We start from the raw sequence: 25,210 nt of genomic DNA, 5'->3' as shown, positions 1-25,210 counted from the left end.
CCATACAGATTAGTTGGAAGTGTATTGTGGCGGCAGACCATAGGACTGTGGGTACAGTGGCTGAGGAGATCTACAGATGACCAGGCCACATGGTCTCAGGCTGAGCAAGGGCCAGGAGCAGGAGGGAAGAGAAATCCATGGCTTCTCCTGACTCCATCCTCTCACCTACAGCCATTTGTCCCTGACTGGGGAGAGCGATGGCGGCTACATGGACATGAGCAAGGATGAATCTCTAGACTACGTGCCTATGCTGGACATGAAAGGAGACATCAAATATGCGGACATCGAGCCCTCCAACTACATGGCTCCTTATGACAACTATGTCCCATCTGGTAAGTGAATGTGGTGCTGGCACACGTGTGCAGGCTCACCCCGTGTGCACAGTGACGCTTTCCTTTCAAAGTCCCTCATGTGCTCAGTCTTGTGACAACCCTGGAAGGCAGAGAGCTCATTTCATGCATGTGGAAACTGAGGCCAGCTGCCTGCCCAGTGCTTCTGTGCAGTGGAGCCCTGACCAGAGTCCTGTAACTGGCTCTAGAAGCATGCACACTCTGGTAAGAGGGGAAGAGCGGGTAGAGATGGCCTTCTAGGGCCTGGAGGAAGACACATGTGCTCTGGGTTGGCCGTGTGATCATCTAATGTCCTGAGAAACAGGCAGGCAAGCCTTAGCTGGTGGTTTCGGGACTAGGGCTTTTCTTGCCAGTAAGGACAGTGAAAGCAGAAGAGGTTTAGGTTAGACACTTAAAAACTCGTTCTTGCCAGGTGGTGGTGGTGCACGCCTTTAATCCCGGCACTCGGGAGGCAGAAGCAGGCGGATCTCTGTGAGTTCAAGGCTAGCCTGGTCTACAAGAGTGAGTTCCAGGATAGGCCTCAAAGCTATAATGAAACCCTGCCTCTCAAGACAAAGCCAACCAATCAACCAACCAACCAAACAAAAACAAAACTCATTCTCCTAAGGGAACACTTAGAAAATCAGTAGCCATTTGTATTGAACTCTCAGTCACCTACAAGCCTAAAGACAGGAGTCTTCTAGGCCTGTGGTGTACACAAAGTAACCCATAATCCTCTGCACTCTCTAGCCCCTGAAAGGACCTATCGGGCCACCTTGATCAATGAGTCTCCAGTGCTTAGTTACACAGACCTCGTGGGCTTCAGCTACCAGGTGGCCAATGGCATGGAGTTCTTGGCATCTAAAAACGTAAGTGTGGTCCTGATGGGGAAGGCAGAATTATGGGGAGAGGGGTCATCTAGCCAACTAGACTCTCCCACATCTATGGGTGAGATAGCTCCCAGCCCTCTGGTGGGCAGGACATTGAGAAACCCCACACCCGGGCAGGCACGGATTTTTCCTAAATCTCTGTCCCAGAGGATCTTCTCCACAGTTGCCCTTTAGCCTCAGCCCCCCTTTTCCCTGACCCAGTGTGTCCATCGAGACCTGGCGGCCAGGAACGTGCTTATCTGCGAGGGCAAGCTGGTCAAGATCTGTGACTTTGGCCTGGCTCGAGACATCATGCGTGACTCAAACTACATCTCCAAAGGCAGTGTGAGTGCCTTCATCATCCGTGGGGTTGTCCCCAGGTGCCTCTCTCCCTAGACATGGTTTTCTCCTGATTCATGTGGCCTCAGCTTGGTAGGGGGCCACTGGTAGCTTATCCTACCAGCAGAGATGTCAATGCTCCCTACCTATGAGCAGGGACAGGACAAGGAGCCTAGCTTTGTGCACAGTGGAGAGAGACTGGGAGAGGGTCAGGACTGTCACAGCAGAGACCAAGGAACCAGCTACAGTGGGCTTGGGGTAAATAGGAAGGGAGTATAGACACCCCTGTATTAGGAGATGTAAGGTCGAGGAGCATAGAAAGGAGCCCAGAAGATGTGGTAAGATAGGTTGTCTTGAAGCCCAGGGGTAGAAGGGCTACAGACTTCAGAGACCAAAGAGAACTCCTGGCCATGACCATGGCTGCTCACGTCTATGCAAAGCACACCCTAGAGGCTTCCCCCAGGAACACAGGCTGCCATGTCTTTAGCTAGTGAGTTAGGAAACAACTTCGCAGCACTCTAGCCAGGAATGTGCTGAGAGCCGTGGAGTGGAGTGAGATGGAATTGGTGTGGGAGATGCTGGGCCTCCTCCTTCCCAGGTGAGGTGGGGTTGAGAGACTGGCCACGAGGACCCTCCATGCACTCAGTACCTGCCTTGCCCTTGCAGACCTTTCTGCCTCTAAAGTGGATGGCCCCAGAGAGCATCTTCAACAGCCTCTACACCACGCTGAGTGACGTGTGGTCTTTCGGGATCCTGCTGTGGGAAATCTTCACGCTGGGTGAGCCGCTTCTTCTCCCAGCCCCAAGTTATACCCCAGAGCAGCTACCCTCTTGCTCCTACCTCCCTCCTGACTGCTCCTCAGGCTGGAAGCAGGGGACTGTGGGGCAGACACTGGAACATGAGCGGGACTCAGGAGCAAGTCCAGGCTGTGCCTCTCTTTCCATTGCATGAGTTTGGCAAGTTCTTGGCCTATTCTGGGTTTCTATCTTCCCATCTAAGCATCAAAGGAGTTAGACATATCAAAAGGCATGCTTGAAGCCAGCTATAATGGTGTACATCTGTAATCCCAATACTTGGAAGTCAAGAAGATGGAAAGTTTCAGGCCAGCTTGGGCTACACTGAGACTCCAAAAGCACAGACACAGATCCTGCTTGGGTATCATTGCTTCTCTAGTTCCATCTCTGTCTCCAATGCCAAGGGAATTGTGTTCTCGTATACATCAGGACAGTGTGCCCTGCCACTTCCCACATGCTGAGACACTAATGTCCCTGTCTCTGTTCCATGACAGGTGGCACCCCTTATCCAGAGCTGCCTATGAACGACCAGTTCTACAATGCCATCAAGAGGGGCTACCGCATGGCCCAGCCCGCTCATGCCTCTGACGAGATGTGAGTGGAACCTTGCGCACTTGGGAAGGATCTGAGGGTTCAGAGGGTGTGCATCTCCAACTCAGAGGCTAGACACATCCTGTTAGAACTGGATCAAGCTGTTCGAAATGGAGCCATCAGAAAGTTCTATCCCAGCCCAGGTCTCCACTTTCTCAAGGCTGGTTTCAAATTCAAGCCTGTCCTGTTCATGTGACTGCCGTTAGTACTGCCCTAACATCTTACTGCTTGCACTGCTCCAGGAAAAGACTCAAAGCTGACCTTATTTTTTTTAAGTGTATGAGTGTTTTGCCTGCATGCCTGTGTGGGCATGGCATCCATGTCTGATGCCCTCGGAGATCAGAAGACGGTGTCAGATCCTCTGAGACTGTGAGCAACATGTGGGTGCTTGGAATCGAACCCAACTACTCTGTAAGAGCAACGAGTGCTCTTAACCATTGAGCCATATCTCCAACCCGACCCAGAGGTGGACTTTAAGAGCTCAGTTTGGTCACATGCCATCAGATCCAGGCCTGTGCTGGGAAGATGAAAATCCCTATTAGACAAATTCAGGTCACGTGCTCACCATGGCATCTTGGACCACACAGAATCACATGGGTGAGGGAAGCTGGGAAGACTTCCCAAGGGATTGGTGAGAAGCAGTGATGGTGTTAACAATATTGATGCGGCTCCTTCCCAGCATCTTCTGCCTCCACCTTGCTCTGAACCCTACTGCATGGTCCTGCCTCTAAGGCAGAGACTCTGACCCTCTCTCTGCCTCCCCCAGCTATGAGATCATGCAGAAGTGCTGGGAAGAGAAGTTTGAGACTCGACCCCCCTTCTCCCAGCTGGTGCTGCTCCTGGAGAGGCTGCTGGGCGAGGGTTATAAAAAGGTATGGAGACAAGGTGGGTGGGAGACAGAGTTCTGGTCTCAACCCTGTACGCTGGGCCTGGAGTGATGCGCTGGTGTTTGGGAGGAAATATTCTTCGCACACACTTGGCCTCAGTTTCCTTGCTGGTTCTAGAAAGAGTCATGTCAGAACCAGGAGTTTATTTTAGTAGAACCAAGATGTGGAAGCCGACGAGTTTGACCCAGGGAGGCGCAGACAGTTGATAATCCTGTCAAACCTGCGCACCATGACAACCAGGGTGCTCCTTCAGAAGTGTGAGCAACCCTAGGCTCTCCTGAGTCCTCACACCAACCACTTAAACCTTGTCCCAGGTTTATATGAGGCCAGTGGAGCAAGTCTGCCCTGACCTTGGCTTCTTACTTCTTCCCATCTGGGGAGATCAAAGCAGAACAGACTCACCACTATCTCATAGCAAGGGACGCTGACCCCCAACCCCAACAGACGGCTATGGGAGACCACAACAGGATAAGATTCCATATCAGCAGGATGGAGGGGGGAGGACTTTGGACTTTCCACAGGGCAGGGAACCCTGACTGCTCTTCAGACTGGAGAGGGAGGGGGAGAGGAGTGGGGGGAGGGGGAGAGGAGTGGGGGGAGGGGGAGAGGAGGGGGAGGAAGGGGAGGGAAATGGGAGGCTGGGAGGAGGCGGAAATTTTTTTTCAATAAAAAAAAAGATTCCATATTAGTTACTCTGAAGTGGGGTAGCAGCAAGGGTCATGGTGCTGCCTGACTACCTGCCCTCCCCTCTCTAGGGGACTCTGAGCATGTGCTTTGTCTTGGGATACCAAGCAGGAAGGCAGCTCATCGGTGTGGCTTTGAGCAGAACCCCTTTTCATGTGTACTGGGGGAGAGGGTCTCTAGGATGTTGCCTGTCTCTCACCCAGTTTTTTCCTTCTCTCCCTGTCCTGTGGAGCAGAAATACCAGCAGGTGGATGAGGAGTTTCTGAGAAGTGACCACCCAGCCATCCTGAGGTCTCAAGCCCGCTTGCCAGGGTTCCACAGCCTCCGATCTCCCCTGGACACCAGCTCTGTCCTCTACACGGCTGTGCAGCCCAACGAGGGTGACAATGACTACATCATCCCCTTGCCTGACCCCAAGCCTGATGCTGCTGATGAGGGCCTCCTGGAAGGTTCCCCCAGCCTTGCCAGGTAGCCACCCTAACCCTTTGTTCCCAGACATCATGCGAATAGTGCTTGTGTTTCTCTGTCTGTGTGTGCGCATGTGCACGAGCATGCGCGTGTGTGTGCACGAGCATGCGTGTGTGTGTGTGTGCACGAGTATGTGCACACGCTTACTACACTCGCCACAGAAAAACTGACAGCTAGCTAGAGAAAGGACTAACTCCTGCCCAGTGGCCAGCAGAGGCTGGAGTTTATTCAGGCCTTGAAGCCACAGGTGGGAAGGGCATTCTAGAATGAAATAAGATGTTCAAGAACCCATTTGCCAGATAGCTCTTCCTTTTCAAGGTGCACCCAGCGGACTCTTCTCAGGTACTATGTTAGTCCTGAGCACAGAGAGGAAACATTTAACACTTCCTAGCTGCTAGTGTGGGTCATGGCTTCTCTTCACACCATGTCCAGAGGGCTCCAGAGAACTTGGTTGTAGGAGATGGAGGTGTTGCAAATTCAGCTTAGAATTCAGACAGGGGAAAAGACCCACGGTCTGCCTTGGGTTGTGGCAAGTCCATTGTGGGGTGGGCTCTAGGGCAGCCTTAATGCTTCCTAGACTGATGTCAAGCTGGAGTGGGGACTCCTCAAATCAAAATTCAGCCCATGGAGGAGTGGAAGGAGACATGCTGGTTTTCATTTCTAGCCTGTCATTAGGAAAGGTGGACAGGCCTTGCCTCTGTGAGCCTCCGTTTCTCCATAGGAACTCGTAGTACATGTAGGCCTTAGCAGGCCTTGAAGGCAGGTGAGGATGAGAAAGGATCTCGAGAGCTTAGTGGTCCTGCCCTCAAGTTCCGACTTCTGTACTCCATCACTGTGTATTGGGGAACAATGATATAAACTCTCAAAGCTGTGCTTCCCAGTGGTGCAGCCTCTCAGTGTGGAAAGTCAATACACAGAAAGCTCTTAGACAATACTGTTAGTTCTTCCTGGGCTCTCCCCAGCTCCTTTCTGACTGGTTTCCTTCCTCCAGCTCCACCTTGAACGAAGTCAACACTTCCTCGACCATCTCCTGTGACAGTCCCCTGGAGCTCCAAGAAGAGCCACAGGCAGAGCCCGAGGCAGACCCAGAGCAGCCACAGGGTTCGGGCTGCCAGGAACCCCTGGCTGAAGCAGAGGACAGCTTCCTGTAGGGACTGGACCCACCCCACCCTGTCCAAAACTCCCGTATGCCTCCCAGCACCCAACCCTCCTGGCCTGGCCTGGCCACCAAGCTGTTGCACTGCCACCAGCTGCTTGAAGAAGGACCCTGGTGTGCGGACCCAAGGTCCAGGGACCAATTTAGCTTAGGAGGCAAGAGAACTGTGGGGATCGAGTCTCTGCCTCTGGAAGGCCATGAGACTCGGAGCCAGAGCTCCTCCAAGGGATTCAGTTTCCCCAGATATAAGAGGAAGCGTTGGGCTTGGCTCTCAGACAGGTATGGAGCCTGGATTCCTGGAGAGAGTGCTGGGTGTAAGGCGGTGTGTTCATGATTTCCTCCTGTGTAGCCAGCTGGATCGCTCCACTTCGATCTTCACAAGAACTGGGCAAGAACCTGGTGCCTGGCTCCTGGTCAAACAGAGGCCAGCCTCGGTCAAGGTCCTGCCCTGGTGCCAATCTTAGGTACCCTAGGCCCAAGCTGGTCTGGGGCCAGCCATGCTTAATGAACATGGTTAGGGGTGAAGGCAGAGCTGAATACAGGATGCTCTGGCCTGCATCCCTCAGGGCACAGCTGGCCACAAGAAGTACCCATGCCCTTCGTCCTCCTCAGTGCTGGAGCGTGTCCCTCCTCACTCTCAGCTGACCTGCCCACCAGAGTCTGCAGGCCCTCTAATCCACGCCTAGGATATGCCTCACTGAAGTGAGCTGTATCTCCCTGAAGTGTGCCTCACTGGGAGCCCTGACTCTGCACTAGACTTGCAGTGAGACCTTGGAGGGTGCCTTGTTCTCTCTGGGTACCAGTTTTCTTTCCCCTTTGAAAAATGAACAAGTTGTACTCATTGACTCTGAGTGCCCTGTCAATACTATAATTCCAGAGTGCCCCAGGGATTTGCCGTTATCCGGGCAAAGTGGGGTCAAGTCCCTAAGCCACCTCTCTGGGAGTCAGCTGAACTCTGGAAAGACTCCAGAAACACCACATCTGGGGATTCAGGAACTGAGCCTCTTCTTCAGGTCCCCAAGTGTAACTGCCCAGGCCTTGACTTGGCCTAACAGTCAGCGTCCTAGGAAAACCCCCTACAGCTATCCTGAGGACACAGAAGGACCACAAGACCCTACTTATGCCATGGTAAACTCTGGAGTCAGCAAGAGTGGCAGAGAAGGCAAACCAGGTCACCTCAGGCCACTGTCACCAGGAGTGTGGACAGATGTGATGGAGAGTGAATGAGGACAGAGGGAGGCTTGAGGTGGGCATGAGTAGTAGACGCTATGGGGGCTGCCATCTTGACTGGCAGCTGTCCCAGGCCTCAGGCAGCACCACATGGGAATGTTTCCGTCACTGGCTTCTCACTAACCCTGAACCAATGGACACTGTAGGGCCCTGGGGAGTGAGGGGTGGGATGGGACAGTGTAGCAGAAGTCAGCCCTTCTGGGGGCCCTCCCATGCTGGGTTGCTGGCTGGCAGCTCCCTGCCCGGAGCAGCAGAGGTTGCTGGAGGATGGAGAGCACTGCTCACAACGGTACCAAAGATGTAATCACCTAGGTTTACAAGTACTTGTAGGACTCACAATAACCCACATTTAGACACCGGAAGTGCTATTTTATATGCTGTTAAGTTTTTCTATCTGTACTTTTTTTTTTAAGAAAAAAAAAATGTAATATTAAACTTGGTGCTTCTCACTGAGAGACTGTTCTCTTGGGTTTCGGTCTATGTGTCCAGGATTGAGGAGACAGTTTGTTCCAGACAGGTCCGTCCCTTTGGCTCCGACTCACAGTTACCTTTTTTAAAAAGCGAGTTTCATTTCCTCCCATCCTGGGAAGTGGTTGGGTGACCACCTAGGCCTTGTGCTTGGGTTTCCAGGTGTGAAGCGAGACTTTTCTGATCGTGGTATCTGGAAGGAGAGCGTGGGCTTACAGAGATGCCAAAGCCTTCTCCACCCTGCCCACCTCACCATGTGCTCTGGCTTTGGCCACTAAGCTGAGTCACCCTCCCTGTCCCACTTCTTGCTGCCCACAGCCAGATTTGAGCTGGGGTAGCTTAAGGAGAGGTGCCTACCAGAGTCCGAATCCTAGGTCCTTGAGAGTCGTCCCTGGAACCCAGGTAGGAGCAGCTCAGACCGAATACTCAGGAGGGCCAGAGAGCAAGAGAGAGAAAGGAAGGATTAGGGGTGGGGGAGAGATGAAGTGCTGAGGGGCAGTGTGGTGGAGTAGGGCCGCAGGAGGGGAAAAACCACGCTGGCTGAGGACAGAGGGGTGCAGACCCAGGTGGTTCCAGCATCCCAGAGATTATGGGGTCAGCATATCTATTGCATCAGATAAGCAATCTGGTTCTCGCTGGGTCCTGGCTTTAGGTTATTCTGATCGCAGCCTACAGTACACTGGCCTGTGGGACACTGACAGCAGCTCAGAACCAGGGACGTTAGAGCTCCCGGGACAGGCAATGGGGAAAGGGTTCCAACTCAGGCTGGGATTCCCAGACCCTCCCACCTCAGCTGTTTGGCGGGGCCACTTGAGATGGGAGCAAGTTTCGCCTGAGGCCTGTCATTCCTTGTTGTCTGTCCGGCCTCCCCTCACTCTGTGTGAACTGAGGGGAGGGCATCTCTGGATTCAGGAGCTTCAGGCCATGGCTCCCAGGGTGAGTAAGAGTGGAGTTATACCATGCGATAGCCCTGACTCACAGACAGCTGCTGGCTCAGAGGCAGCTGAGACACAGCAGGGGAAACCACCTGACAAGAGAACCTAGCTTAAACACTGCTACCTCTCTCGGGACCCCTAGCTTTAGAGGGCACCCCAAGGCGGTGACACCCTTCTGCCCTGGCTGTGGTAGGCATGGAATAAAGCAATATCCCAATCTGCCTTGCAAAAAGCAAAACTCACATTTCAGACAAGACTTTCTGTGTCTGGGATGCCCTTACCCTGGTCTTGGAAGTCAGGAGCCCCAGCCGCCCATCTCAGACTGATTCTTACAGACCGGAGGTGCAAGACACCCCTCAGACCTTAGTTTCTCCATGGTGTATGGAACTGTCAAGGTCACTGAGAGTGAAGTACGCTAGAGCCTTGGCTGCCATTCACCCAACAGCAGGTATGCCAACGCTGGCTGGCTGTAGCATGTGCGTTATCTTCTCGCCCCTATCTCAGTCCCATGGACACCGAACTTAGTCCAAGTGAGACGAGAATCCCAAGCGACTTTTCCGGTGTGGTTGCTGTGCCAGGCTGACAAGAAACTGTGATCTGATTGTCTTCCACCTCAACTTAGATGGGAAAGGAAGCAGATATCTGACAGCTGGGGACCCAATCCTTGTCTCCTGACTCCAGGTCTTTCTGGATCTGTGTGTCCCCTAAAAGAATGAGTTAAAAGTGCTGGGTAGAAAAGGGGGGAGGTGAATGACCTTTAGTGCCACCAGCATCCAAGGGGAACCCAACTAAACACAGGTTGGGAGTGCCCATCAGAGCCCCAGGGGCCTCTACACAGAATGGATTCTTGACTTCCAGAGAGCAATGGGGTTTCAGGACAAGTCAAAATGCAACAAAATCAGAGTGCCCTGGCTAGGCAGAAGGGCAGACCCTTGAAGAGCCGTGTGAGCGTCAGAAGAACACACATAAAGGCTCCAGCAGCAGCTATGGAAGGGATCCGAGCTCTTAGAGTTACACTGTTTAAGGCAGGTAGCCCATAACTGAGGCGAGGGGGAAGAAAAGTGTGCTGTCCTCGTCACATCTTTACTGGAAACGTCTTTATATTAACGAATGGAATCGCAGGGTGGCTCATGCAGTCACTTCGTCAGGCATCCACTCCAGGAAGAACTTCAGCTAAGACAAAGACTTAAATTCACCTACTTCTGCCTCTACTGGGATCAAAGGCAGGTACCACAATGCCTACTTTTTTTTTTAACTTAAAAAAAAAGATTTATGTATACAGGGTACAGAGTATGGCTATTATTTGCATGCAATACCTATAGAGACCAGAAGATGGCATCAGAAATCCCCTTCCCCCTTCAATAACTGGAATAATGGACCATCTTGAGCTGTTCTGTGGATGCTGGGAAAAAGTAGAAATTCTCTCTCTGTCTCTCTGTCTCTCTCTCTCATATATATATGTACACACACACACACACACACACACACACACACACACACACACACTGCCTCATCCTTGCAAGGCTCCCAGGAGTGACCTGACTGGAGAGGCAAGGGAATGAAGAAAAGACAGACAGACGTGCAGAAATACCTGGGATCAGGTGGTCTAAGCTAATTTCAGTAGGAGCAGTCTCTGGATGGAACTGTCTGCAGGTGGTAAACATCCATGGAAGAATGGTGGTCCTTTTCTGCATACATGGTCAACATTCACACAGGAACTAAAGAAGGCTTTGCCAGGTCTGAAGCTATAGGGCCTTTGACATGGCTATGTCCATGTCAACAACACACATTCACTCAGACCTTCATATACTCAGGGCTTCCTCTGCTCCCCACGATTTACTTTTTCATTTTATGAGTATGGGTGTTTGGCTTGCCTGTGCGTGCAGTGCCTGCAGAGGCCAGAAGAGGGCATGAGGTTCCCCTGGACCTGAAGTGACAGACGGTTGTGAGTTACCATGTGGGTGCTGGGAATTGAACTCAGGTCCTCTGCAAGAGCAGCTAGTGCTCTTAACCACTTTCTCCAGCCACGTAGATCAAAATTTAAAAAAATAAAGGAGTTTTGCTTTACACAGATTCCACCAATAGATGAAGACCTGTGTTTTTATCCCAAGCATGTTCTGTCAGCTGTGTTTATAGCCTTGTTTGTGGTATTCTTAGGAAGAGAGTACAGTTCTGCATATGGTTTCTGTGTAGGGAAGTTTCTAGTCTGTATGTAGAAACTCCTGACTCAGGCCACAAAAGGTCAAAGTGGGGGTGGGCGCGACTCTTCCTTGTGTACGCTTTGCCTTTTTCCGTGTTTCTATCCAGTGCCACTGAGGTTGCATCAAATTAATGAAAAATGTTTGGAGACCGGCTTGAATCTCCAAGGCCTGTTTGGGTTCCTGCTTCTTAGCCTCGTCACACAGGGAAAATAAATGAGCTGGAATTTTCCTTCCAGACAAATGAGCCACCTGGGCTATTCAATTCTTCCAGATTCCACTCTCAGACAGGAGTCCTTTTTTCCTGGAAAAAAGATGGAAATACTGAAACACGCTGTGGCTGTGGGGCCCTGTGTGCCCCGATTAAGTGTTTCCAGCCCCTATCAGCACCCCTTCTCCAGGTTAAGGCCCTTTCCCCATAAGGCCTTGTTTATCTGAGTATGTTATTTAGGTTTGCATCAATTCATTCATTTTGTGGATGTGTTTCAAGTTTATAATTATTATATAATTTACACCACCACCCTCGAAACTTCTTATGTGTTCTCATGGTTGAAATTCTGATAACACTGTAAATGCTTACTCTCTCTGCTTACCCAGGGGATAGGAAATTAGCTTACGAGAATTCTTTTTTTCTCGTTGCAAAATTTAGTTACATTTATCTAGGATTTTTCCTTCTTTGTATTTATGTTAACATTTTTGCTTTGTAAATAATTAAGTTATAATCATTTTTAAAGCTATTACTAGCATTTTGCACCTTTTTAGTTTTTTCTTTACAGTATTTTAACTCAGGGAAACATACAGACATAAATTCATCCATCCTTAGAGCTGCATGCGGTTTAAAGCATCCCTGGGCCCTCAAGTAGCTACTGATGAACACTTACGTCATTTCCGATTTTCCACCTATAAATTACACTGCAACAACCCTGACTTGAAACACGCTGCGTTTACACATCTGTGTTTCTGTAGGATATATCTCCAGCCAGAATTACTGAGTAGAGGATAACCTATTTAAAAATATAGGAGAGGAGGCACACACCAATAATCCCAGAACTCAGGAAGTGGAGGCAGGAGGACCATCATAGTAAGCCCATGTCTTTGTCTGTCTGCCTCTGTCTCTTTCTCTCTGTCTCTCTCTCTCCTCATCTCTCTGTCTCTCTGTCTCTCTCTCCTGGCATTGGGTATGGTAGCGCACACCTGTAATTCCAGCATGCAGGAAGTGAGAACAGAATAGCAAATTCTAGACTAGGCTGAGCTTCATAGAAAGACTCCGTCTTCCAGTAAACAACAACATCAAAGAGTTACTGGAACCCAAAGTCTGCCTTCCTAGCACCTGGGCTTTTGAGTTAGGGTCCCAAAGTAGCTCAGGCTGGCCTACAACTTTCAATGTAGCTGAGAATGACCTTGAACTTCTGATTCTTCTGCTGCACGAAACACCACACTCCACATCAGTTCCCTTTAAAACACACAAAGTTAGAGCTCCAGGAGCGGCTCTGAAGTTAAGAATTCTTTTTGCTCTTACAGAGAGAGGACCCCGTTTTGGCTTCCAGCACCCACATGAGGGCTCACAACCATGTGTAACTCCAGGTCCAGGGGATCCAACATTCTCTTTTGGCACCCACAGAGCATCGCAATGCACATGGTACACATGCAACAAGACATGCGTACATGTAAAGTGGAAAATAAATAAGCATATTTTTTAAAAAAAGAATTAAAATGTGCAAAGTCATAAGGCCTCTAGGAAGCATAAGGAAAAAAGTCCACTAGACATGGTGGTGCACACCTTTAATCCCAATTCTTGAGAGGCAGAGGCAGGTAGATTTCTGTGAGTTTGAGGCCAGCCTGGTCTACAGAGTGAGTTCCAGAACACCCAGGGCTGTTACACAGAGAAACCCTGCCTCAAAAAACCAAATAAAATAAAATAAAATTCAACATGAGAACGAGAACAATACTGGATCTAGCAAGGTGTCCTGGCCTTACTGGAAGTCTGGAATCTGTCAGCTTTACTGTAAACAGCCAGAAGCAAGCAGGGAACACAGATCAAGATCTCACAGACCAAAGCCCCAGGGCCACTGACCAGGCAGATGGCCCCATGCTGCATCTGATGCTCCCCAGGCTGGGCCTCCCTCCCAGGTTTCAGGGGGTACCCCATCTCAGACTTTAAAGTTCTGGGGATACTCAGTCCTCATCATGAGCTGAGGAAAGAAACTGAAGAAAGACGCTCAAATGACCTGGAACCTTAGGGCCTGGGTAGGTTGCCCATGTCTTTCTTTGTCATTGCCTTCCTGGCTCAGGCCAAAACTCCTTAAAGACAGTGGGTGGAGCCTAGGGTTATAGTGCCGACTGGGATGAAGCTGGGAGGGGGGTTCCTCAATGAGACAGAGTTCTCGGCCCACTCTGGGCTATGAGGGTGTGTTAACAACTGAGAGTATAATTTTCTGGGTGCTTCAGAGCCTGATCGGGGTCCCTGCTCTGGTCAGGGATTTAGGGGTAGGGGAGTTGGAAGCCATACAGTCTTCCAGTGTCATTTTTCTCTCTGTGTCCGACAACATGCAGGTCCGTACCCTCCAGTTCCTCCTCGGTGTCCACTTGAGAGCCTGCTGTTTTCCTGGCAGGCGTAGAGCAGGCTGCCCCTTGTTAACTTCCCTGGTTCTATCGTTGCAGCTCCACAGATTCCAGGGTTGGGTTTTGTGGGCTGTCACTGCAACACATCCGAAAAGTCACACACAGGGGAGTAACACAGCTTGTGGAAGATCTTCAGCTTGTCAGCGTCCCCTCCCCTCCTCAGAGGCCAGAGGGAGCTCCTAGGGCTGTGTTTCTCCGCTTCCTTGTTGTCTACCTGTGACTCACAAGTAACACCTACTCTTCTTCTTCAGACACCTTCAGTGGCTCCTCACAGCCTGACCCAGTAGGCATGTGGTATCCATCCTGGCCATGAGCCCACCCCCTGCTGTTCCCTCTCCCACCTCTGTCCTTTCAAAGCCTATTCTTGCTATGTGAGACACACACTTGCTGACCTCTGCATGTCACCTACCACCTGGCATTCCTAGCCTCTGTGGTAAAGGGTCATCTTGCTTAAGTCCTAAGGCAGCAGAGGCTGCCTCTTCCACAAACTTTCCTGTCTTTGTGCTGAGTGTGGACCTTCTGAGGGCTGTTTTTGTTGTTGGTGGTGGTTTGTTTTGGTTTTTGTTTTGGTTTTCAGTGACTTTGACCTCTGATGTCCTCAGCACTCTTACTACCAAGCCTCTGTCACGCTTTTTCTCTTTGCTAGAACATTCCACGCTCCTGCTCACTCTCACCGCCTGCTTAGCTTTGATTAGCCCTTCCCCAGCACAGTTTCTGGTGCCCTCAGGACCTCCTGCACCACACCCATGCCTCCATTCCAGTTCCATGGCTGTGAGTTCCAGAAGACAGAGACCATGAATGAGCTTAGTCGAGAGACTGGCACCGTTGCATAGTCTCAGAACTCTTTCTTCCTGCATCGGCGCAACGTTCGCGTCACCCTTTCGGTCTCCGAGATCTTCATTTAGGTAAGATGCATCTGTCGCTAGATGTGTTAACACACGTAGGGAGCCCAGCCATATTTACTCCCTTTGGTTCTTGGAACCTTCAGACTTCATGGCAGGGAGTCTATTTCTAGATGCTTATTGGTACCAGCTTATTATCGTAACTGCCCCCACCCTAGCCACTTGCTCTTCCATCTCCCAGGCCGGTAAAGGCTCTATATGCAGGGACCAGTGCTGAACCCTGGGCTCCCCAAGCCCCAAGCAAAGCCTAACATATGAGGTATTCATTAAGTGAATTGGTTATTGGAAATGAGGAAGCCTTGTTCTACTTGGCTTGTTCACCCTTGATGCATTTACTCATGCAATCTGGCGGGGACTGAGTTCTCCTTTGCCAGGCATGACCAAAAACAAAAGCTGTTGCAGCTCCAACCAGGGAGCTCCTGCTTGGCAGGTGTGTGTCACCTTCGCAGGATATCAATGACCACCCTCACAACTGTGTTCACGCTGGATGAGAGCTGAAAAGCCTTGAGGATGTCAAAGATGGACACAGAGCTAGAAGATAGAAAGAAAGAGGGGTATCCACAGTCAAGACAGAGACAGGAGGAAGGCACAGTGGCACAGGAAGAAGCTGCAAAACACTACTCAGGACTGTGCGTAGGGGGGACGGAGAGGAAGAGGCCATTCAGCAGGGGGTAGGGCATAAAGGTGCTTGTGAGACCCCTTCCAGATTGTCAGGTGGAACCCACTTAACACTCACCCCCAGAGCCAGGTGTGGTTAGCCCTCTCTGGCCTGGAGCTGATACAAACCAGCTGCCAAGCCACCCTGATGTTGGTTGTCTGGTTTCTAGCCCAGAGGGTTCCAGAGTATGGGGCGCATGGCATCTAGAGATTCCAGGAACCAAACGGAGAGATGAAGGCTGGTCTCTCCACAGGTGCAGAAGCACTGTGTGTCCCTTTACTCTCAGCAGGTTTTCCTAATCCTTGGACTCAGATTCAACTCTACCTCAGGAAGAACCGTTCGGTCCTTGTCTGTCGTCCTCCCGACAGCATCATTGAGACCTCCTCACCCGGGGCCACCCACTGAGACTTTGTGCCAGGCCCCGTGCAAGGCCCTCTGTGTAATTATCTCACACAGTGGTCTCAGCCCACAAGGCTCATTCTTTTCACAATCAGCATTTTGTGAATAATGAAATCCAGACCCAGAGAGGTGTGGTTCCTTACCCAAATTCCTGGGGATGGCAGAGTTAACTGAAACCAGGCAGCCAGCCTGTGCTGATAAACACCAGAAAACACAGTGACCTGGGGTCTTTGAACTAGTGAGTGTGCCAAGTGCCCATAGATGTGGGTGGGCAGTGGCCTCAGCAATAAGAACACCTAGAGATTTGGCTGTGCATGTTATCATCCTCCCCATTCACTTCTAAGGTAGCAGAGCTGGCTGGTCCCAGTGTCTGCTGTATGTGCCTGCGACTTTTGAATTCGTGTTCCCACATTGCTCTTGGAAACCTCTGGGCCATTGAGATGCCATCACTTATGTGATTAGGCCTGATCTCCTAGCTGGGTCAGAAGTCTTTGCACACGGGCCTCACCCTCCTCTTCCTCTTATTACTCCTACTCTGACTAGCCTCTGTCCCAACACGATCCCTTCTCTGAGACAGTCCTCTGGAACAGAGGACCCCTTTCCTCCTTAAGGTCAGCTCGGGCACCGCTGCTCTGGAAACCTCCACAGAATCTCCTGTCTCTGTCACAGCCACACTTGCTGGCCTCCAAGCTTGTCAGACTAAGAAGGGAGCGTGGCACGGACGCATATTACTGGAGATGTGATGAGGGGTGCGGAGACCGGATGTGCTGGAGAGCCTGTTCCAAAGGGTCTAAGGACACAGCCAGGACAGCCGCAGGGTCTGTCTTTCCAACACTGCAGAGCTGTCTCAGAACAGGAAACAGTATTTCTGGGGATCCACAGGACAGCAGCAGGACGGGTGGGTGCCCTGGGGAGGTAGTGTGCCCTCACTAAGGACGTGCAGGCCCACAGCTTTCCAGCAGTAGAAGTTGTGTAGGAGAAATGTACCAGCTATCTCACCTGGGTAGCAGGGACAACAACCCCTTACCTGGGTCTGAGACTCAATTCTACACCCAAGTCTTCCCAAAGCAGTTGTGGAACCCCGGATAAGATGCCTGCCCTCCCATCATTCCCTCTCTTATCTATACAGCGGATAAAAAGCAGGACAGCGATCCCCTGTGACCCCAGCCTGCATGGAAAAATGGAAATGAAAGTGTCTCATAAACAACGCAAGCTCAGCACAGATGAAAAGATGGGGAGGTTTGACTACAGCGTAGAAAGTCCTGCGTGCGTGACACTGTCCAAAGAACACGAAAGATGTGGCAGACTGCGAGAAAACGTTTTCAACATCTGCGGCCACAGGGTTAATAGTCTGGCTTACAAACAGTCCCAGCAAATCAATAAAAGACAAAAGGGGAAAATAGAAAAGTAGACAAAAGATCTCTGTAGAAGGATGGATGGTGAGCACATGGAATCAAGTGTTTATTTCATCACAAATCCAGAAAAACAATATTAAAACACTAGTAAATTAATGCTTGTTTCTAGGAGATTGGTGTGTGTGTGTGTGTGTGTGTGTGTGTGTGTGTGTGTGTAGTGCTGGGGATGGAACCTAGGATCTCACACATACTAGGCAGATTCTCTAACAATTATCAGCACCCCCAGGCCTGGGAAAAAAATGTAAAGACCAGTAATGTTCAGTGTCAGCAAGAACACAGTGATGCTGGTTTCCCACATGGCTGTGGAAGTATACAAGCGTACTGCCTCTTTCAGAGGACAGTATTTCCACATCTCAAGTATCTATGCTGACCAGACATCACTTTTCTAGAACTGGATCCAGCTCAAATAATTGCATTTGTGCCCAGAGGTTCATGTGTTCACTGTGGTATTGTTTACAATAGAGAAAAACCAGAAGGAATGAAAGTGCCCATTGGTTAGAGAGATCTCAAATGCAGCAATGTAAAGAAACTAGTACCCTGAGTGTGCGGTGGTGTGTTCCCATAATTCCAGAATGCCAGAGACAGAGGCAGAATGATCACGGGTTTAACCAGCCTGGCTATCTAGCAGAAAACTTTCTCAAGGAATAAAACCCAAACTGAAGCAATAAGAACAGCAAGGTAAATCTCTGTACTCTTAAGAAATGGGTCCCGTGTCTCAAGAAAATGACCATCACATCCAGAGTACTTTGGCAATGCAAAAGCTTGACTTCTGTAGAAGGTTGTCTAGCTGTGCCAAATCAAGAAGGCAAGAGGGTCCTGATGAGTTTTTATTCCTAACACAAAGGGGTCCTGTGCCCTGTGAGTGATCAGAGATCAGCCTCCAATTATTACATGATTCGGTGATTAAATATGCAACAAGTGACAGGCAGAATGCATTCTGAGCACTGAGTGTAATCTTGAACATGCGTTTGATTTCAAGACCTCCCGACTGCTGGCTAGTTGACGTTACTAAACTTGACACAAGCTAGAGTCATTTCTGAAGAGGGAACCTCAGTGGAGAGTATATCCCTGCCAGACTGGCCTGTGGTGCCTTTTCTTGATTAATAATCCATTAATAATTAATAATCAGCTCACGTGGGTGGTGTCACCCTGGGGTGGTAGTCCTGGGTGCTGTAAGAAAGTAGGTTGGACAAGCCATGGGGAACAAGTCAGTAATCAGTGTTCCTCCATAATCTTTGCACCTCCAGGTTCCTGCCTTGAGTTCCTTCCCTGACTGGCAGTGTAAGCAAAATAAAAGCCCCTTCCTCCCCAAGTTGCCTTTGGTCATGGTGTTTCGTCGCAGCAAAAGGAGCCTAAGACACTGACCTTGGAGGAATTGGAGCTTCTGCCTAGCATCATTTTACGATCCCTTTTTAAATGAAGCCCTTTGATAGAAAAGACAGGACATTTTCCTCCACATTTTCCACATAATGGCATGGAAAGATTTCTAAGATGTGTTGTTGATTGTTGTGTGTGTGTTTGATTCTGGGTTCTATTATGATGAGTTCCTACACGTTTCTGTCTGTTCCTTTGAAAGTGCCACAGGGCAGCTTTCTGGGAGTCTAGAAACAGAGTGATATTGAGGCAGGAGAGAAATTAGGGAAAAGTGAGGAGGGCAGGGAGAACAAAAAGAGTCATCCTCCTCCCATCCCCCACACGGACCTGGCTTACTTCTTGCTGCCCAAGACAGGAGTTTCTTCCTTGCTCCTTCATTTTTCTTTTTTTGTCTTCTCTTGTCTTTCCCTGTCTTCCCTCCCCTTCCTTTCCCTTCTCTCCCTTCCTTTCTTCCTTTTTTTTTTTTATTTGATTTTCGTTTTCAAGACAGGGTTTCTTTGTGTAGCCTTGGCTGTCCTGGAACTAGCCCTGTAGACCAGGTTGGCCTTGAACTCACAAAGATCTGCCTACCCACCGTTGCTTCCTGAGTAATGGGATTAAAAGCATGTGCCACCACTTTCTTTCTCTCTTTTTACATGTCTCTGTGTGTAGTGTGAGTGTGAGTGTGTGTGTGTGTGTGAAATTAAGTTGACATCAGGGCTTTACTAGATCACTCTGTACCTTATATATGGAGGAATGGTCTCTTCACAATGACACGGGGATTGCTGACTTAACGAATCTAGCAGGGATAGCTTGTCTCCACCTTACCTATGCTGAATTAACAGATGAGCCACCATGCCCACTCAGCATCTATGTGAGCGCTAGAAACCTGAACACTGCTGCTCACACCTGCACAGCTAGCCCTGCACCTGCTAGGCCATGTCCCCAGCCCTCCTTTGTGTCTATATACATTTTAAGGCTTCAAGTGGGATAGAACTGACATGCTTAGCAAAACTAAACTTGCAATCCACGGACATGTTATGCATCTCAGTGTGTGGTTACGTCTTCTTCAGTGTTTTGTATTTGATCTGCAGACTTCTACATAGTTAAGTTTGACTATGTCTCTGTTAGAAATGGCAGCTTTGGCTGGAAGTAGGTGCCCCTGTTACTTTCCTCAAGCTTCTGTCCCTTGCAGTGTACACTCAGCAAGCTTGTTTCTAAAAAAAAAATAAATGAATATATTCATACATAAGTAAAACAGTATTTTTCTAAAAAATAAGTATTAGGGTTTTTATTTTTCTCTGTCTCTACAACCCCTGTTGGCCTAGTTCTTGCTATACCGGGGGGTTTAATGCAATTGATGTTTGTGCATTCGTTTTGCTTCTGTACCCTTAATTTTATTAACCTTCCTTATTAGTTTTAGTAGGTTTAAATTTTTTTTGTAAGGACATTTTATTTTCGTATAGAGATATTTTATTTCTTCTTTTCAAATGTGTGTGCCATTTATTTATTTATTTATTTATTTGGCCTCACTGCAGTGTCTGAGGTGTCTAGTATTTAAAAAGAGAATAGACATCTTGTTTCTTATTTTAGGAGTAAAGTATTCATTCTGTCACCATTTGGTTTGATTTTCTTTTTCAGATAGAGTGTGTGCGGGGGGGGGGAGCAGTGTGTAGCTGGCCTTTAAATCTTATAATCCTCCTGCCTCAGCTCTCAAGTGCTGGGATTACAGGTGTGAGCCAGCATGTCTATCTTATGAGAGATTTTAAAGATCAGGAGTAGACGAGTGGACAGGAGCTATTGTCTTTGGTTTGAACTGGTGAGTGTGATTAGGGTTGTTTACAGAAGCCTTGGCAACACCCAGGGGGGCGGGGGGGGGGCTCTAAAGTGAATTTCTTGTAGACCAAAAAAATGGTTTGATTTTTATTTTCTTACCCAAAGAGTACCTGTGCCTTTCGATGAATCTATTCAGACTACTTACACTTGTAGTAGTAATTAATACAATGGATTTAAATCTGCCACCTTCTCAGATCTCTCTGGCCCTCTCTAGATGTCTTTTGTCTCCGTTTGTATTGACTGTGTTTTAGTTTCGCCTCAACATTGGCTACAACATTGGCAGTTTTCAGTGTTTGTCTTAGGGTTAAGACAAGCGTATGACTTTAGTTCAGAATGTCTACCTGAATAATATTATGTTGAATTAAACCCAGCCCCGAAGACCACTCTGCAGTGTGCCCCCTCCACCCTTTGGGACGCTGCTGTCATTCATTTCCCTTTGCCTGGGCAGAAAAGCCCAGCACTGTGATTGCTGGTTTTGCACTAACAGACATTGGCATGCAGTGGCCTTTGGACCAAATGGAGACTGCTTCCCGTTTTTTGGTTTTGAAAACAGTTGTCAGTTACTCTCAATGGTTTACGCATCATCTGTGCCATGCATGGGCCAAGAGGCCACCGTGGCGAAGTAGCTGTGAGAAGGCTTTTATGGCCAGAAGACGTAAAAGGCTCCAAGGTTTGCTTAAGATAATTGTCTTTAGAGCAATTAAACAGTAGTTGTGCTTTGAGCTTCTCTTATTATATTATTAGTTTCTGGTTTGTATCCCAGTCTTTCACTTGAGGGGCTCCCCACCACGACCGCCACCGTGCGGTTGTGAGCTTGGCAATAACCACAGTCAGCTTTTGTCTAAGATCTTCTTGTTCGTTTTGTTCCTAAGTGGTCACTTTAGGTCTAGCATTTCCACATGGTTCCAAGGCCTTTTCACCCCTCACACCAACTCAGTGGCCACTGCCCATTTCTCTCTGCGGCCCCTGGCAACCACCAGTTGGCTGCCTGTCTTTATGGACTTATTTATTCTGAGTGTTTCAGATGAATGGGGTTATGTCATACACTGCATTTTATGTCTGGCTTCTTTTACTCGGCTCTGTATTTTCAATATTTAATCATTACTTTTTAAGTTATTTATTGAGAGAGGAAGAGAGAGAGAGAGAGAGAGAGAGAGAGAGAGAGAGCACATTTGAATGCAGAGGGATCAAAGGACAGCTCCCAGGAGTCTGCCCTCTCCTTCTATCATGTGGGTCCTCGGGACCCAACTTTGTGGCAAGCACCTTTACCAGGTGAGTCATCTTGCCAGCCTGGGAGTCCTTCATCTTGAACATTTATTGGTACTTCATGCCTTTTGTAGCTGAGCAATATTCCGTGCATGGTGGTGCCACATTCTGCTATGTATTTCTTAGCTGATTTCACCTTTTGGCTATTGGATATAGTGCTGAGTCAAACATCCATGTGTAAGCATTGGTTTGAGTCCCTGTTTTCAGTTCTTTTGATTACGCCTAAGGGTACAAATGCTGAGTGTATTAATGAAGGTTCTCTAGAAGAACAGAACCAATGGGATGAATACATATAGTCATATATATGTGATTTATTAGTATATATGAATATATATGCTTTATAAAATAAATATTAAAACGGTAACAGCAACCGAACCACACCTGAGAGCTGAGAGCCCTAGTTGCTCAGTCCCGGAGGCTAGGGGCCTCAGCAATCGGAATAGTCCCAGAGTAAACTGTCTCTCGTTGCGGAGGTGGACAACCTGGTACTTACTCAGTTCATAAGGTTGGGTGCCTAGAAGGTTCCTGGAGAATTGCTGGCCATTAGTTCACAATGAAAACCTGGACACACTGGTTCTGATAACATCTTAGAACTCGGGCAGACGCAACAACAGAATCAACAACTTGGCAGCCAGAGAGAAAGACAAGGGAGCAAAGGGCGAGGAATCTTCCTCTGTCACGCTCTTTTATCTGAACTGCGACCAGAAGGTGCCAGGCACAATCAGGGCTATTGTATGATGTTAAGCTCTTTTGACTCTTTTGGGGGGGAGGGGGGCAGCTCTCAAATAAATCACACACAGAGGCTTATTTTCAGTTATGAATGCCTGGCCTTAGCCTGGTTTGTTTCTTTCCAGTTTTTCTTAACCTAAATTATCCTGACTACCTTTTGCCTCTGGACTTTTATCTTTCTCTATGTCTGTATATCTTTCTTTACTTTTTCCCCATGACTTTGCTGTGTAGCTGGTTGGTTGGCCCCTGATGTCCTCCTCTCCTTGTTCTCTTGCTCCTCTTCTTCCTCAGGTCTCCTTCTATTTATACTTTCTGCCTGCCAGCCCTGCCTATCCTTGCTTCTGCCTCACTATTGGCCATGTGGCTCTTTATTAGGACCAGCAGGTGTGTTAGACAGGCACAGTAACACAGCTTCACAGAGTTAAACAAATTCAAGATAAACAAAAGTCACACACCTCAAAATAGTATTCCCCAACACAGGTCACATCAATTAAGGCAATTGGTACAACTCTTCTGGTAAGCCTCTCTACTTTGGTGATTCTTCAGTGGCAAGTTGACATTAAAACCAACCATATTACTTGGTCATATGGTAAATCTGTTGCTACTTTGTTGTTGTTCTTTGGGACAGGGTTTCTCTGTGTAGCCCTGACTGTCCTAGAACTTGCTTTGTAGACTAGGCTGGCCTTAAACTCACAAAGATCCACCTGCTCCAGCCTCTCAACGACTGGAATTAAAGGCATGCACCACCATGCTTGTCTTCTGTTGCTAACTTTTTGAGGAACTAGCAAATTAATTTCCATAGAAGCCACACCATATTACGTTTCCACTAGCAACGTGTGGGTGTTTTGGTTTGTCTGTTTCTGCAACAATACTTGTTACTTTCTGAGTTTATTTTGTTTTGTTTTTGAGACAAGTTCCTACCTTGTAGCCCTGGCTGGCTTGGAGCTCACAGAGACCTGTCTGCCTCTGCCTCCCTAGCCCTGGGATTAAAAGCATGTGCCACTGTACAACAGGGCTCTCCGAATTTTTTTTTTTTAATGATGACCAAGAAGTAAGGGTGACACATCCTCTCATTGTGGTTTTGGCCTAAACTTCCTTAGTGACTTATGTGGCTGAGTATCTTTCCATGTGAAGTGTTGGCCATTTGTATATAGTCTCTGGAGAAATATCTACTTAATGGTTTTGCCCATTTAAAATTTGAGTTGTTTGTCCTTTTGTCACTGAGTTGTAGTTTACGGCTTTTATTCATATGTGTGTGTGTGTGTGTGTATCTGTTCATTCTGCATACAGCCTTGTTCAGCATGTGATTTGGCAAGTATTGTCTTCTGTTCCCCACGTCACCTTTTCATTCCCTTGATATTGTCCTTTAGTGTCCCAAAATGTTCAGTTTTGGCGAAGTCCAGTTTATCTAATTTTACTTAGATTGCCTGTGTTTTGAGTGATAGGGCTAAGATAGGGCCGTTTTTTAGTTTGGTAATGAACATTACCCTGAACTCTATTATTTTATTTTATGTATGAGTACTCTGCATGTATACCTGCAGGCCAGAAGATGTCATCAGATTCTCTTACAGATGGTTGTGAGTCACCATGTGGGTGCTGGGAATTGAATTTCAGACCTCTAGAAGAGCAGCCAGTGCTCTTAACCCCTGAGCCATCTCTCCAGCCGCCCCCCTCCACCGACTTTATTCTAAGAGTTTTATCATTTGCCTTTGATTTGTTTCATCTCTGGCTAATTTTTGCTTATGGTGACAAGAGTGGACATTTGTTCTTGGAGCCACAGATACCCAGTTTGCTCTGTAGATTTGTTGAAAGAAATACTCTTTCCCCCACTGAATACTCTTGCCACTCTCGTGAGGGTTTACTTCTCAATTCCTGTTTTTTTCTACTGATCTGCGTCTACTCTTAGTCCAGTGCCATACAGCTTTGGTTCCAATATGTTTGTAATAAGTTCTGAAATTGAGACGTGTGACTCCTCCAACTTAGTTCTTCTTTTCAAAGTGTTTAATTATTTTATGTCACTTAAAATTCTACATGAATTTCAGTCAGCCTTTCTATTTGAGCAGGAAAATGACTATTAGACCTTGGGTAGGAATTTCATTGATACATAATTTGCCATCTTGACAATATGATTGTCTTACAGTGAAATCTTTCCAGTAAGTCTTCTGAACATCAGGGCAGCTTCATGATTCAGTTTGTAAGTCCTGCATTTCCTTGGTTACATTTATTTCATGAAGGAGGAGGCAGCCATGATCTAGGAGGATGGGCTTCTTGTCTGGCCACGGAACGAGCTGTACCTTTACACACAAGCCCCAGCTCACACTGAGGCTGTTCCCTTTCGCTCCATCTTTGTTGAAATTTTTAAAAATATCGAATGCACGTTGGATTTTGTCAAGGATTCTTTCTCTGCAGCCCTGGAGATGCTCAGGTGGGGTTGTGTGTTCCATCAATGTGCTACCCTGAGTTCTCACATTCTGAGTGAGTTTGGGATTCCCACGCAAATTCACCTTAGCCATGGCGTGTCTTGTGCGGTGTGTAGCTGGCATAGCTCCAATAACATTCGTTATTGGATTTGATTTGCTAGTATTTTCTGCATATACAGTGCATATGTACATTTGCCCCCCCCCCTCTTGTTTTTTTTTCTTTTTCATTTTTGAGATAGGGTCTCATTATATAGCTCAGGCTGGCCGTGGGATTGTGATGATCCTCCTGCTTCTCCCTGCTGAGTTCTGGCATCATAGGCATGAACCTCCACACTTAACTTGCAGCTTTGCTTTCTTGCCATTTTTTGGCTAGCCCTTTCCTGAGAAAAGCATATTGCTACATAAATGCACTTGTGCATATAAAGGAACAATGACCGTTTTCTTGGGTCAGTGTTACATTGAGATTATTTTCAGTTTCAGGGTATAAGTTTATAACTACGGTACTTAGAGATAAGACAGAAAATCATAAAAGAATAAACTAAAACACACAAAATGGATTGCCTTTGAAAAGTGAGGATGTCCCAGGGAGGTGACTCAATGGGTAAAGAGGATCTGACTTCAGATCCCCTGCACCCATATAAAAGCCAGGCCGGGTGTCACAT

General features: G+C 48.2%; 1 protein-coding gene across 2 annotated transcripts in view; it reads left to right on the top strand.

The window, feature by feature from the left end:
- The window catches only part of Pdgfrb (platelet derived growth factor receptor beta), a 38,971-nt gene extending 31,169 nt beyond the window's left edge, over nucleotides 1-7,802 (top strand). For both annotated transcript variants that reach the window (XM_041641395.1, XM_041641394.1), the window contains exons 16-23: nucleotides 172-332; nucleotides 1,080-1,198; nucleotides 1,421-1,543; nucleotides 2,204-2,315; nucleotides 2,826-2,925; nucleotides 3,689-3,794; nucleotides 4,729-4,961; nucleotides 5,953-7,802. In XM_041641395.1, the coding sequence (XP_041497329.1) occupies nucleotides 172-332; nucleotides 1,080-1,198; nucleotides 1,421-1,543; nucleotides 2,204-2,315; nucleotides 2,826-2,925; nucleotides 3,689-3,794; nucleotides 4,729-4,961; nucleotides 5,953-6,112 (1,114 nt within the window). In that variant the 3' untranslated portion in view covers nucleotides 6,113-7,802. The remainder of the gene's footprint in view (nucleotides 1-171; nucleotides 333-1,079; nucleotides 1,199-1,420; nucleotides 1,544-2,203; nucleotides 2,316-2,825; nucleotides 2,926-3,688; nucleotides 3,795-4,728; nucleotides 4,962-5,952) is intronic.
- Nucleotides 7,803-25,210: the final 17,408 nt, after the last annotated feature.

The sequence above is a fragment of the Microtus oregoni genome, unplaced genomic scaffold (assembly GCF_018167655.1).
Source record: "Microtus oregoni isolate MIOR12 unplaced genomic scaffold, Mior012 000069F_ref0000032, whole genome shotgun sequence".
Taxonomy (NCBI): domain Eukaryota; kingdom Metazoa; phylum Chordata; class Mammalia; order Rodentia; family Cricetidae; genus Microtus; species Microtus oregoni.
This window is presented reverse-complemented; position numbering and strand designations above follow the sequence as displayed.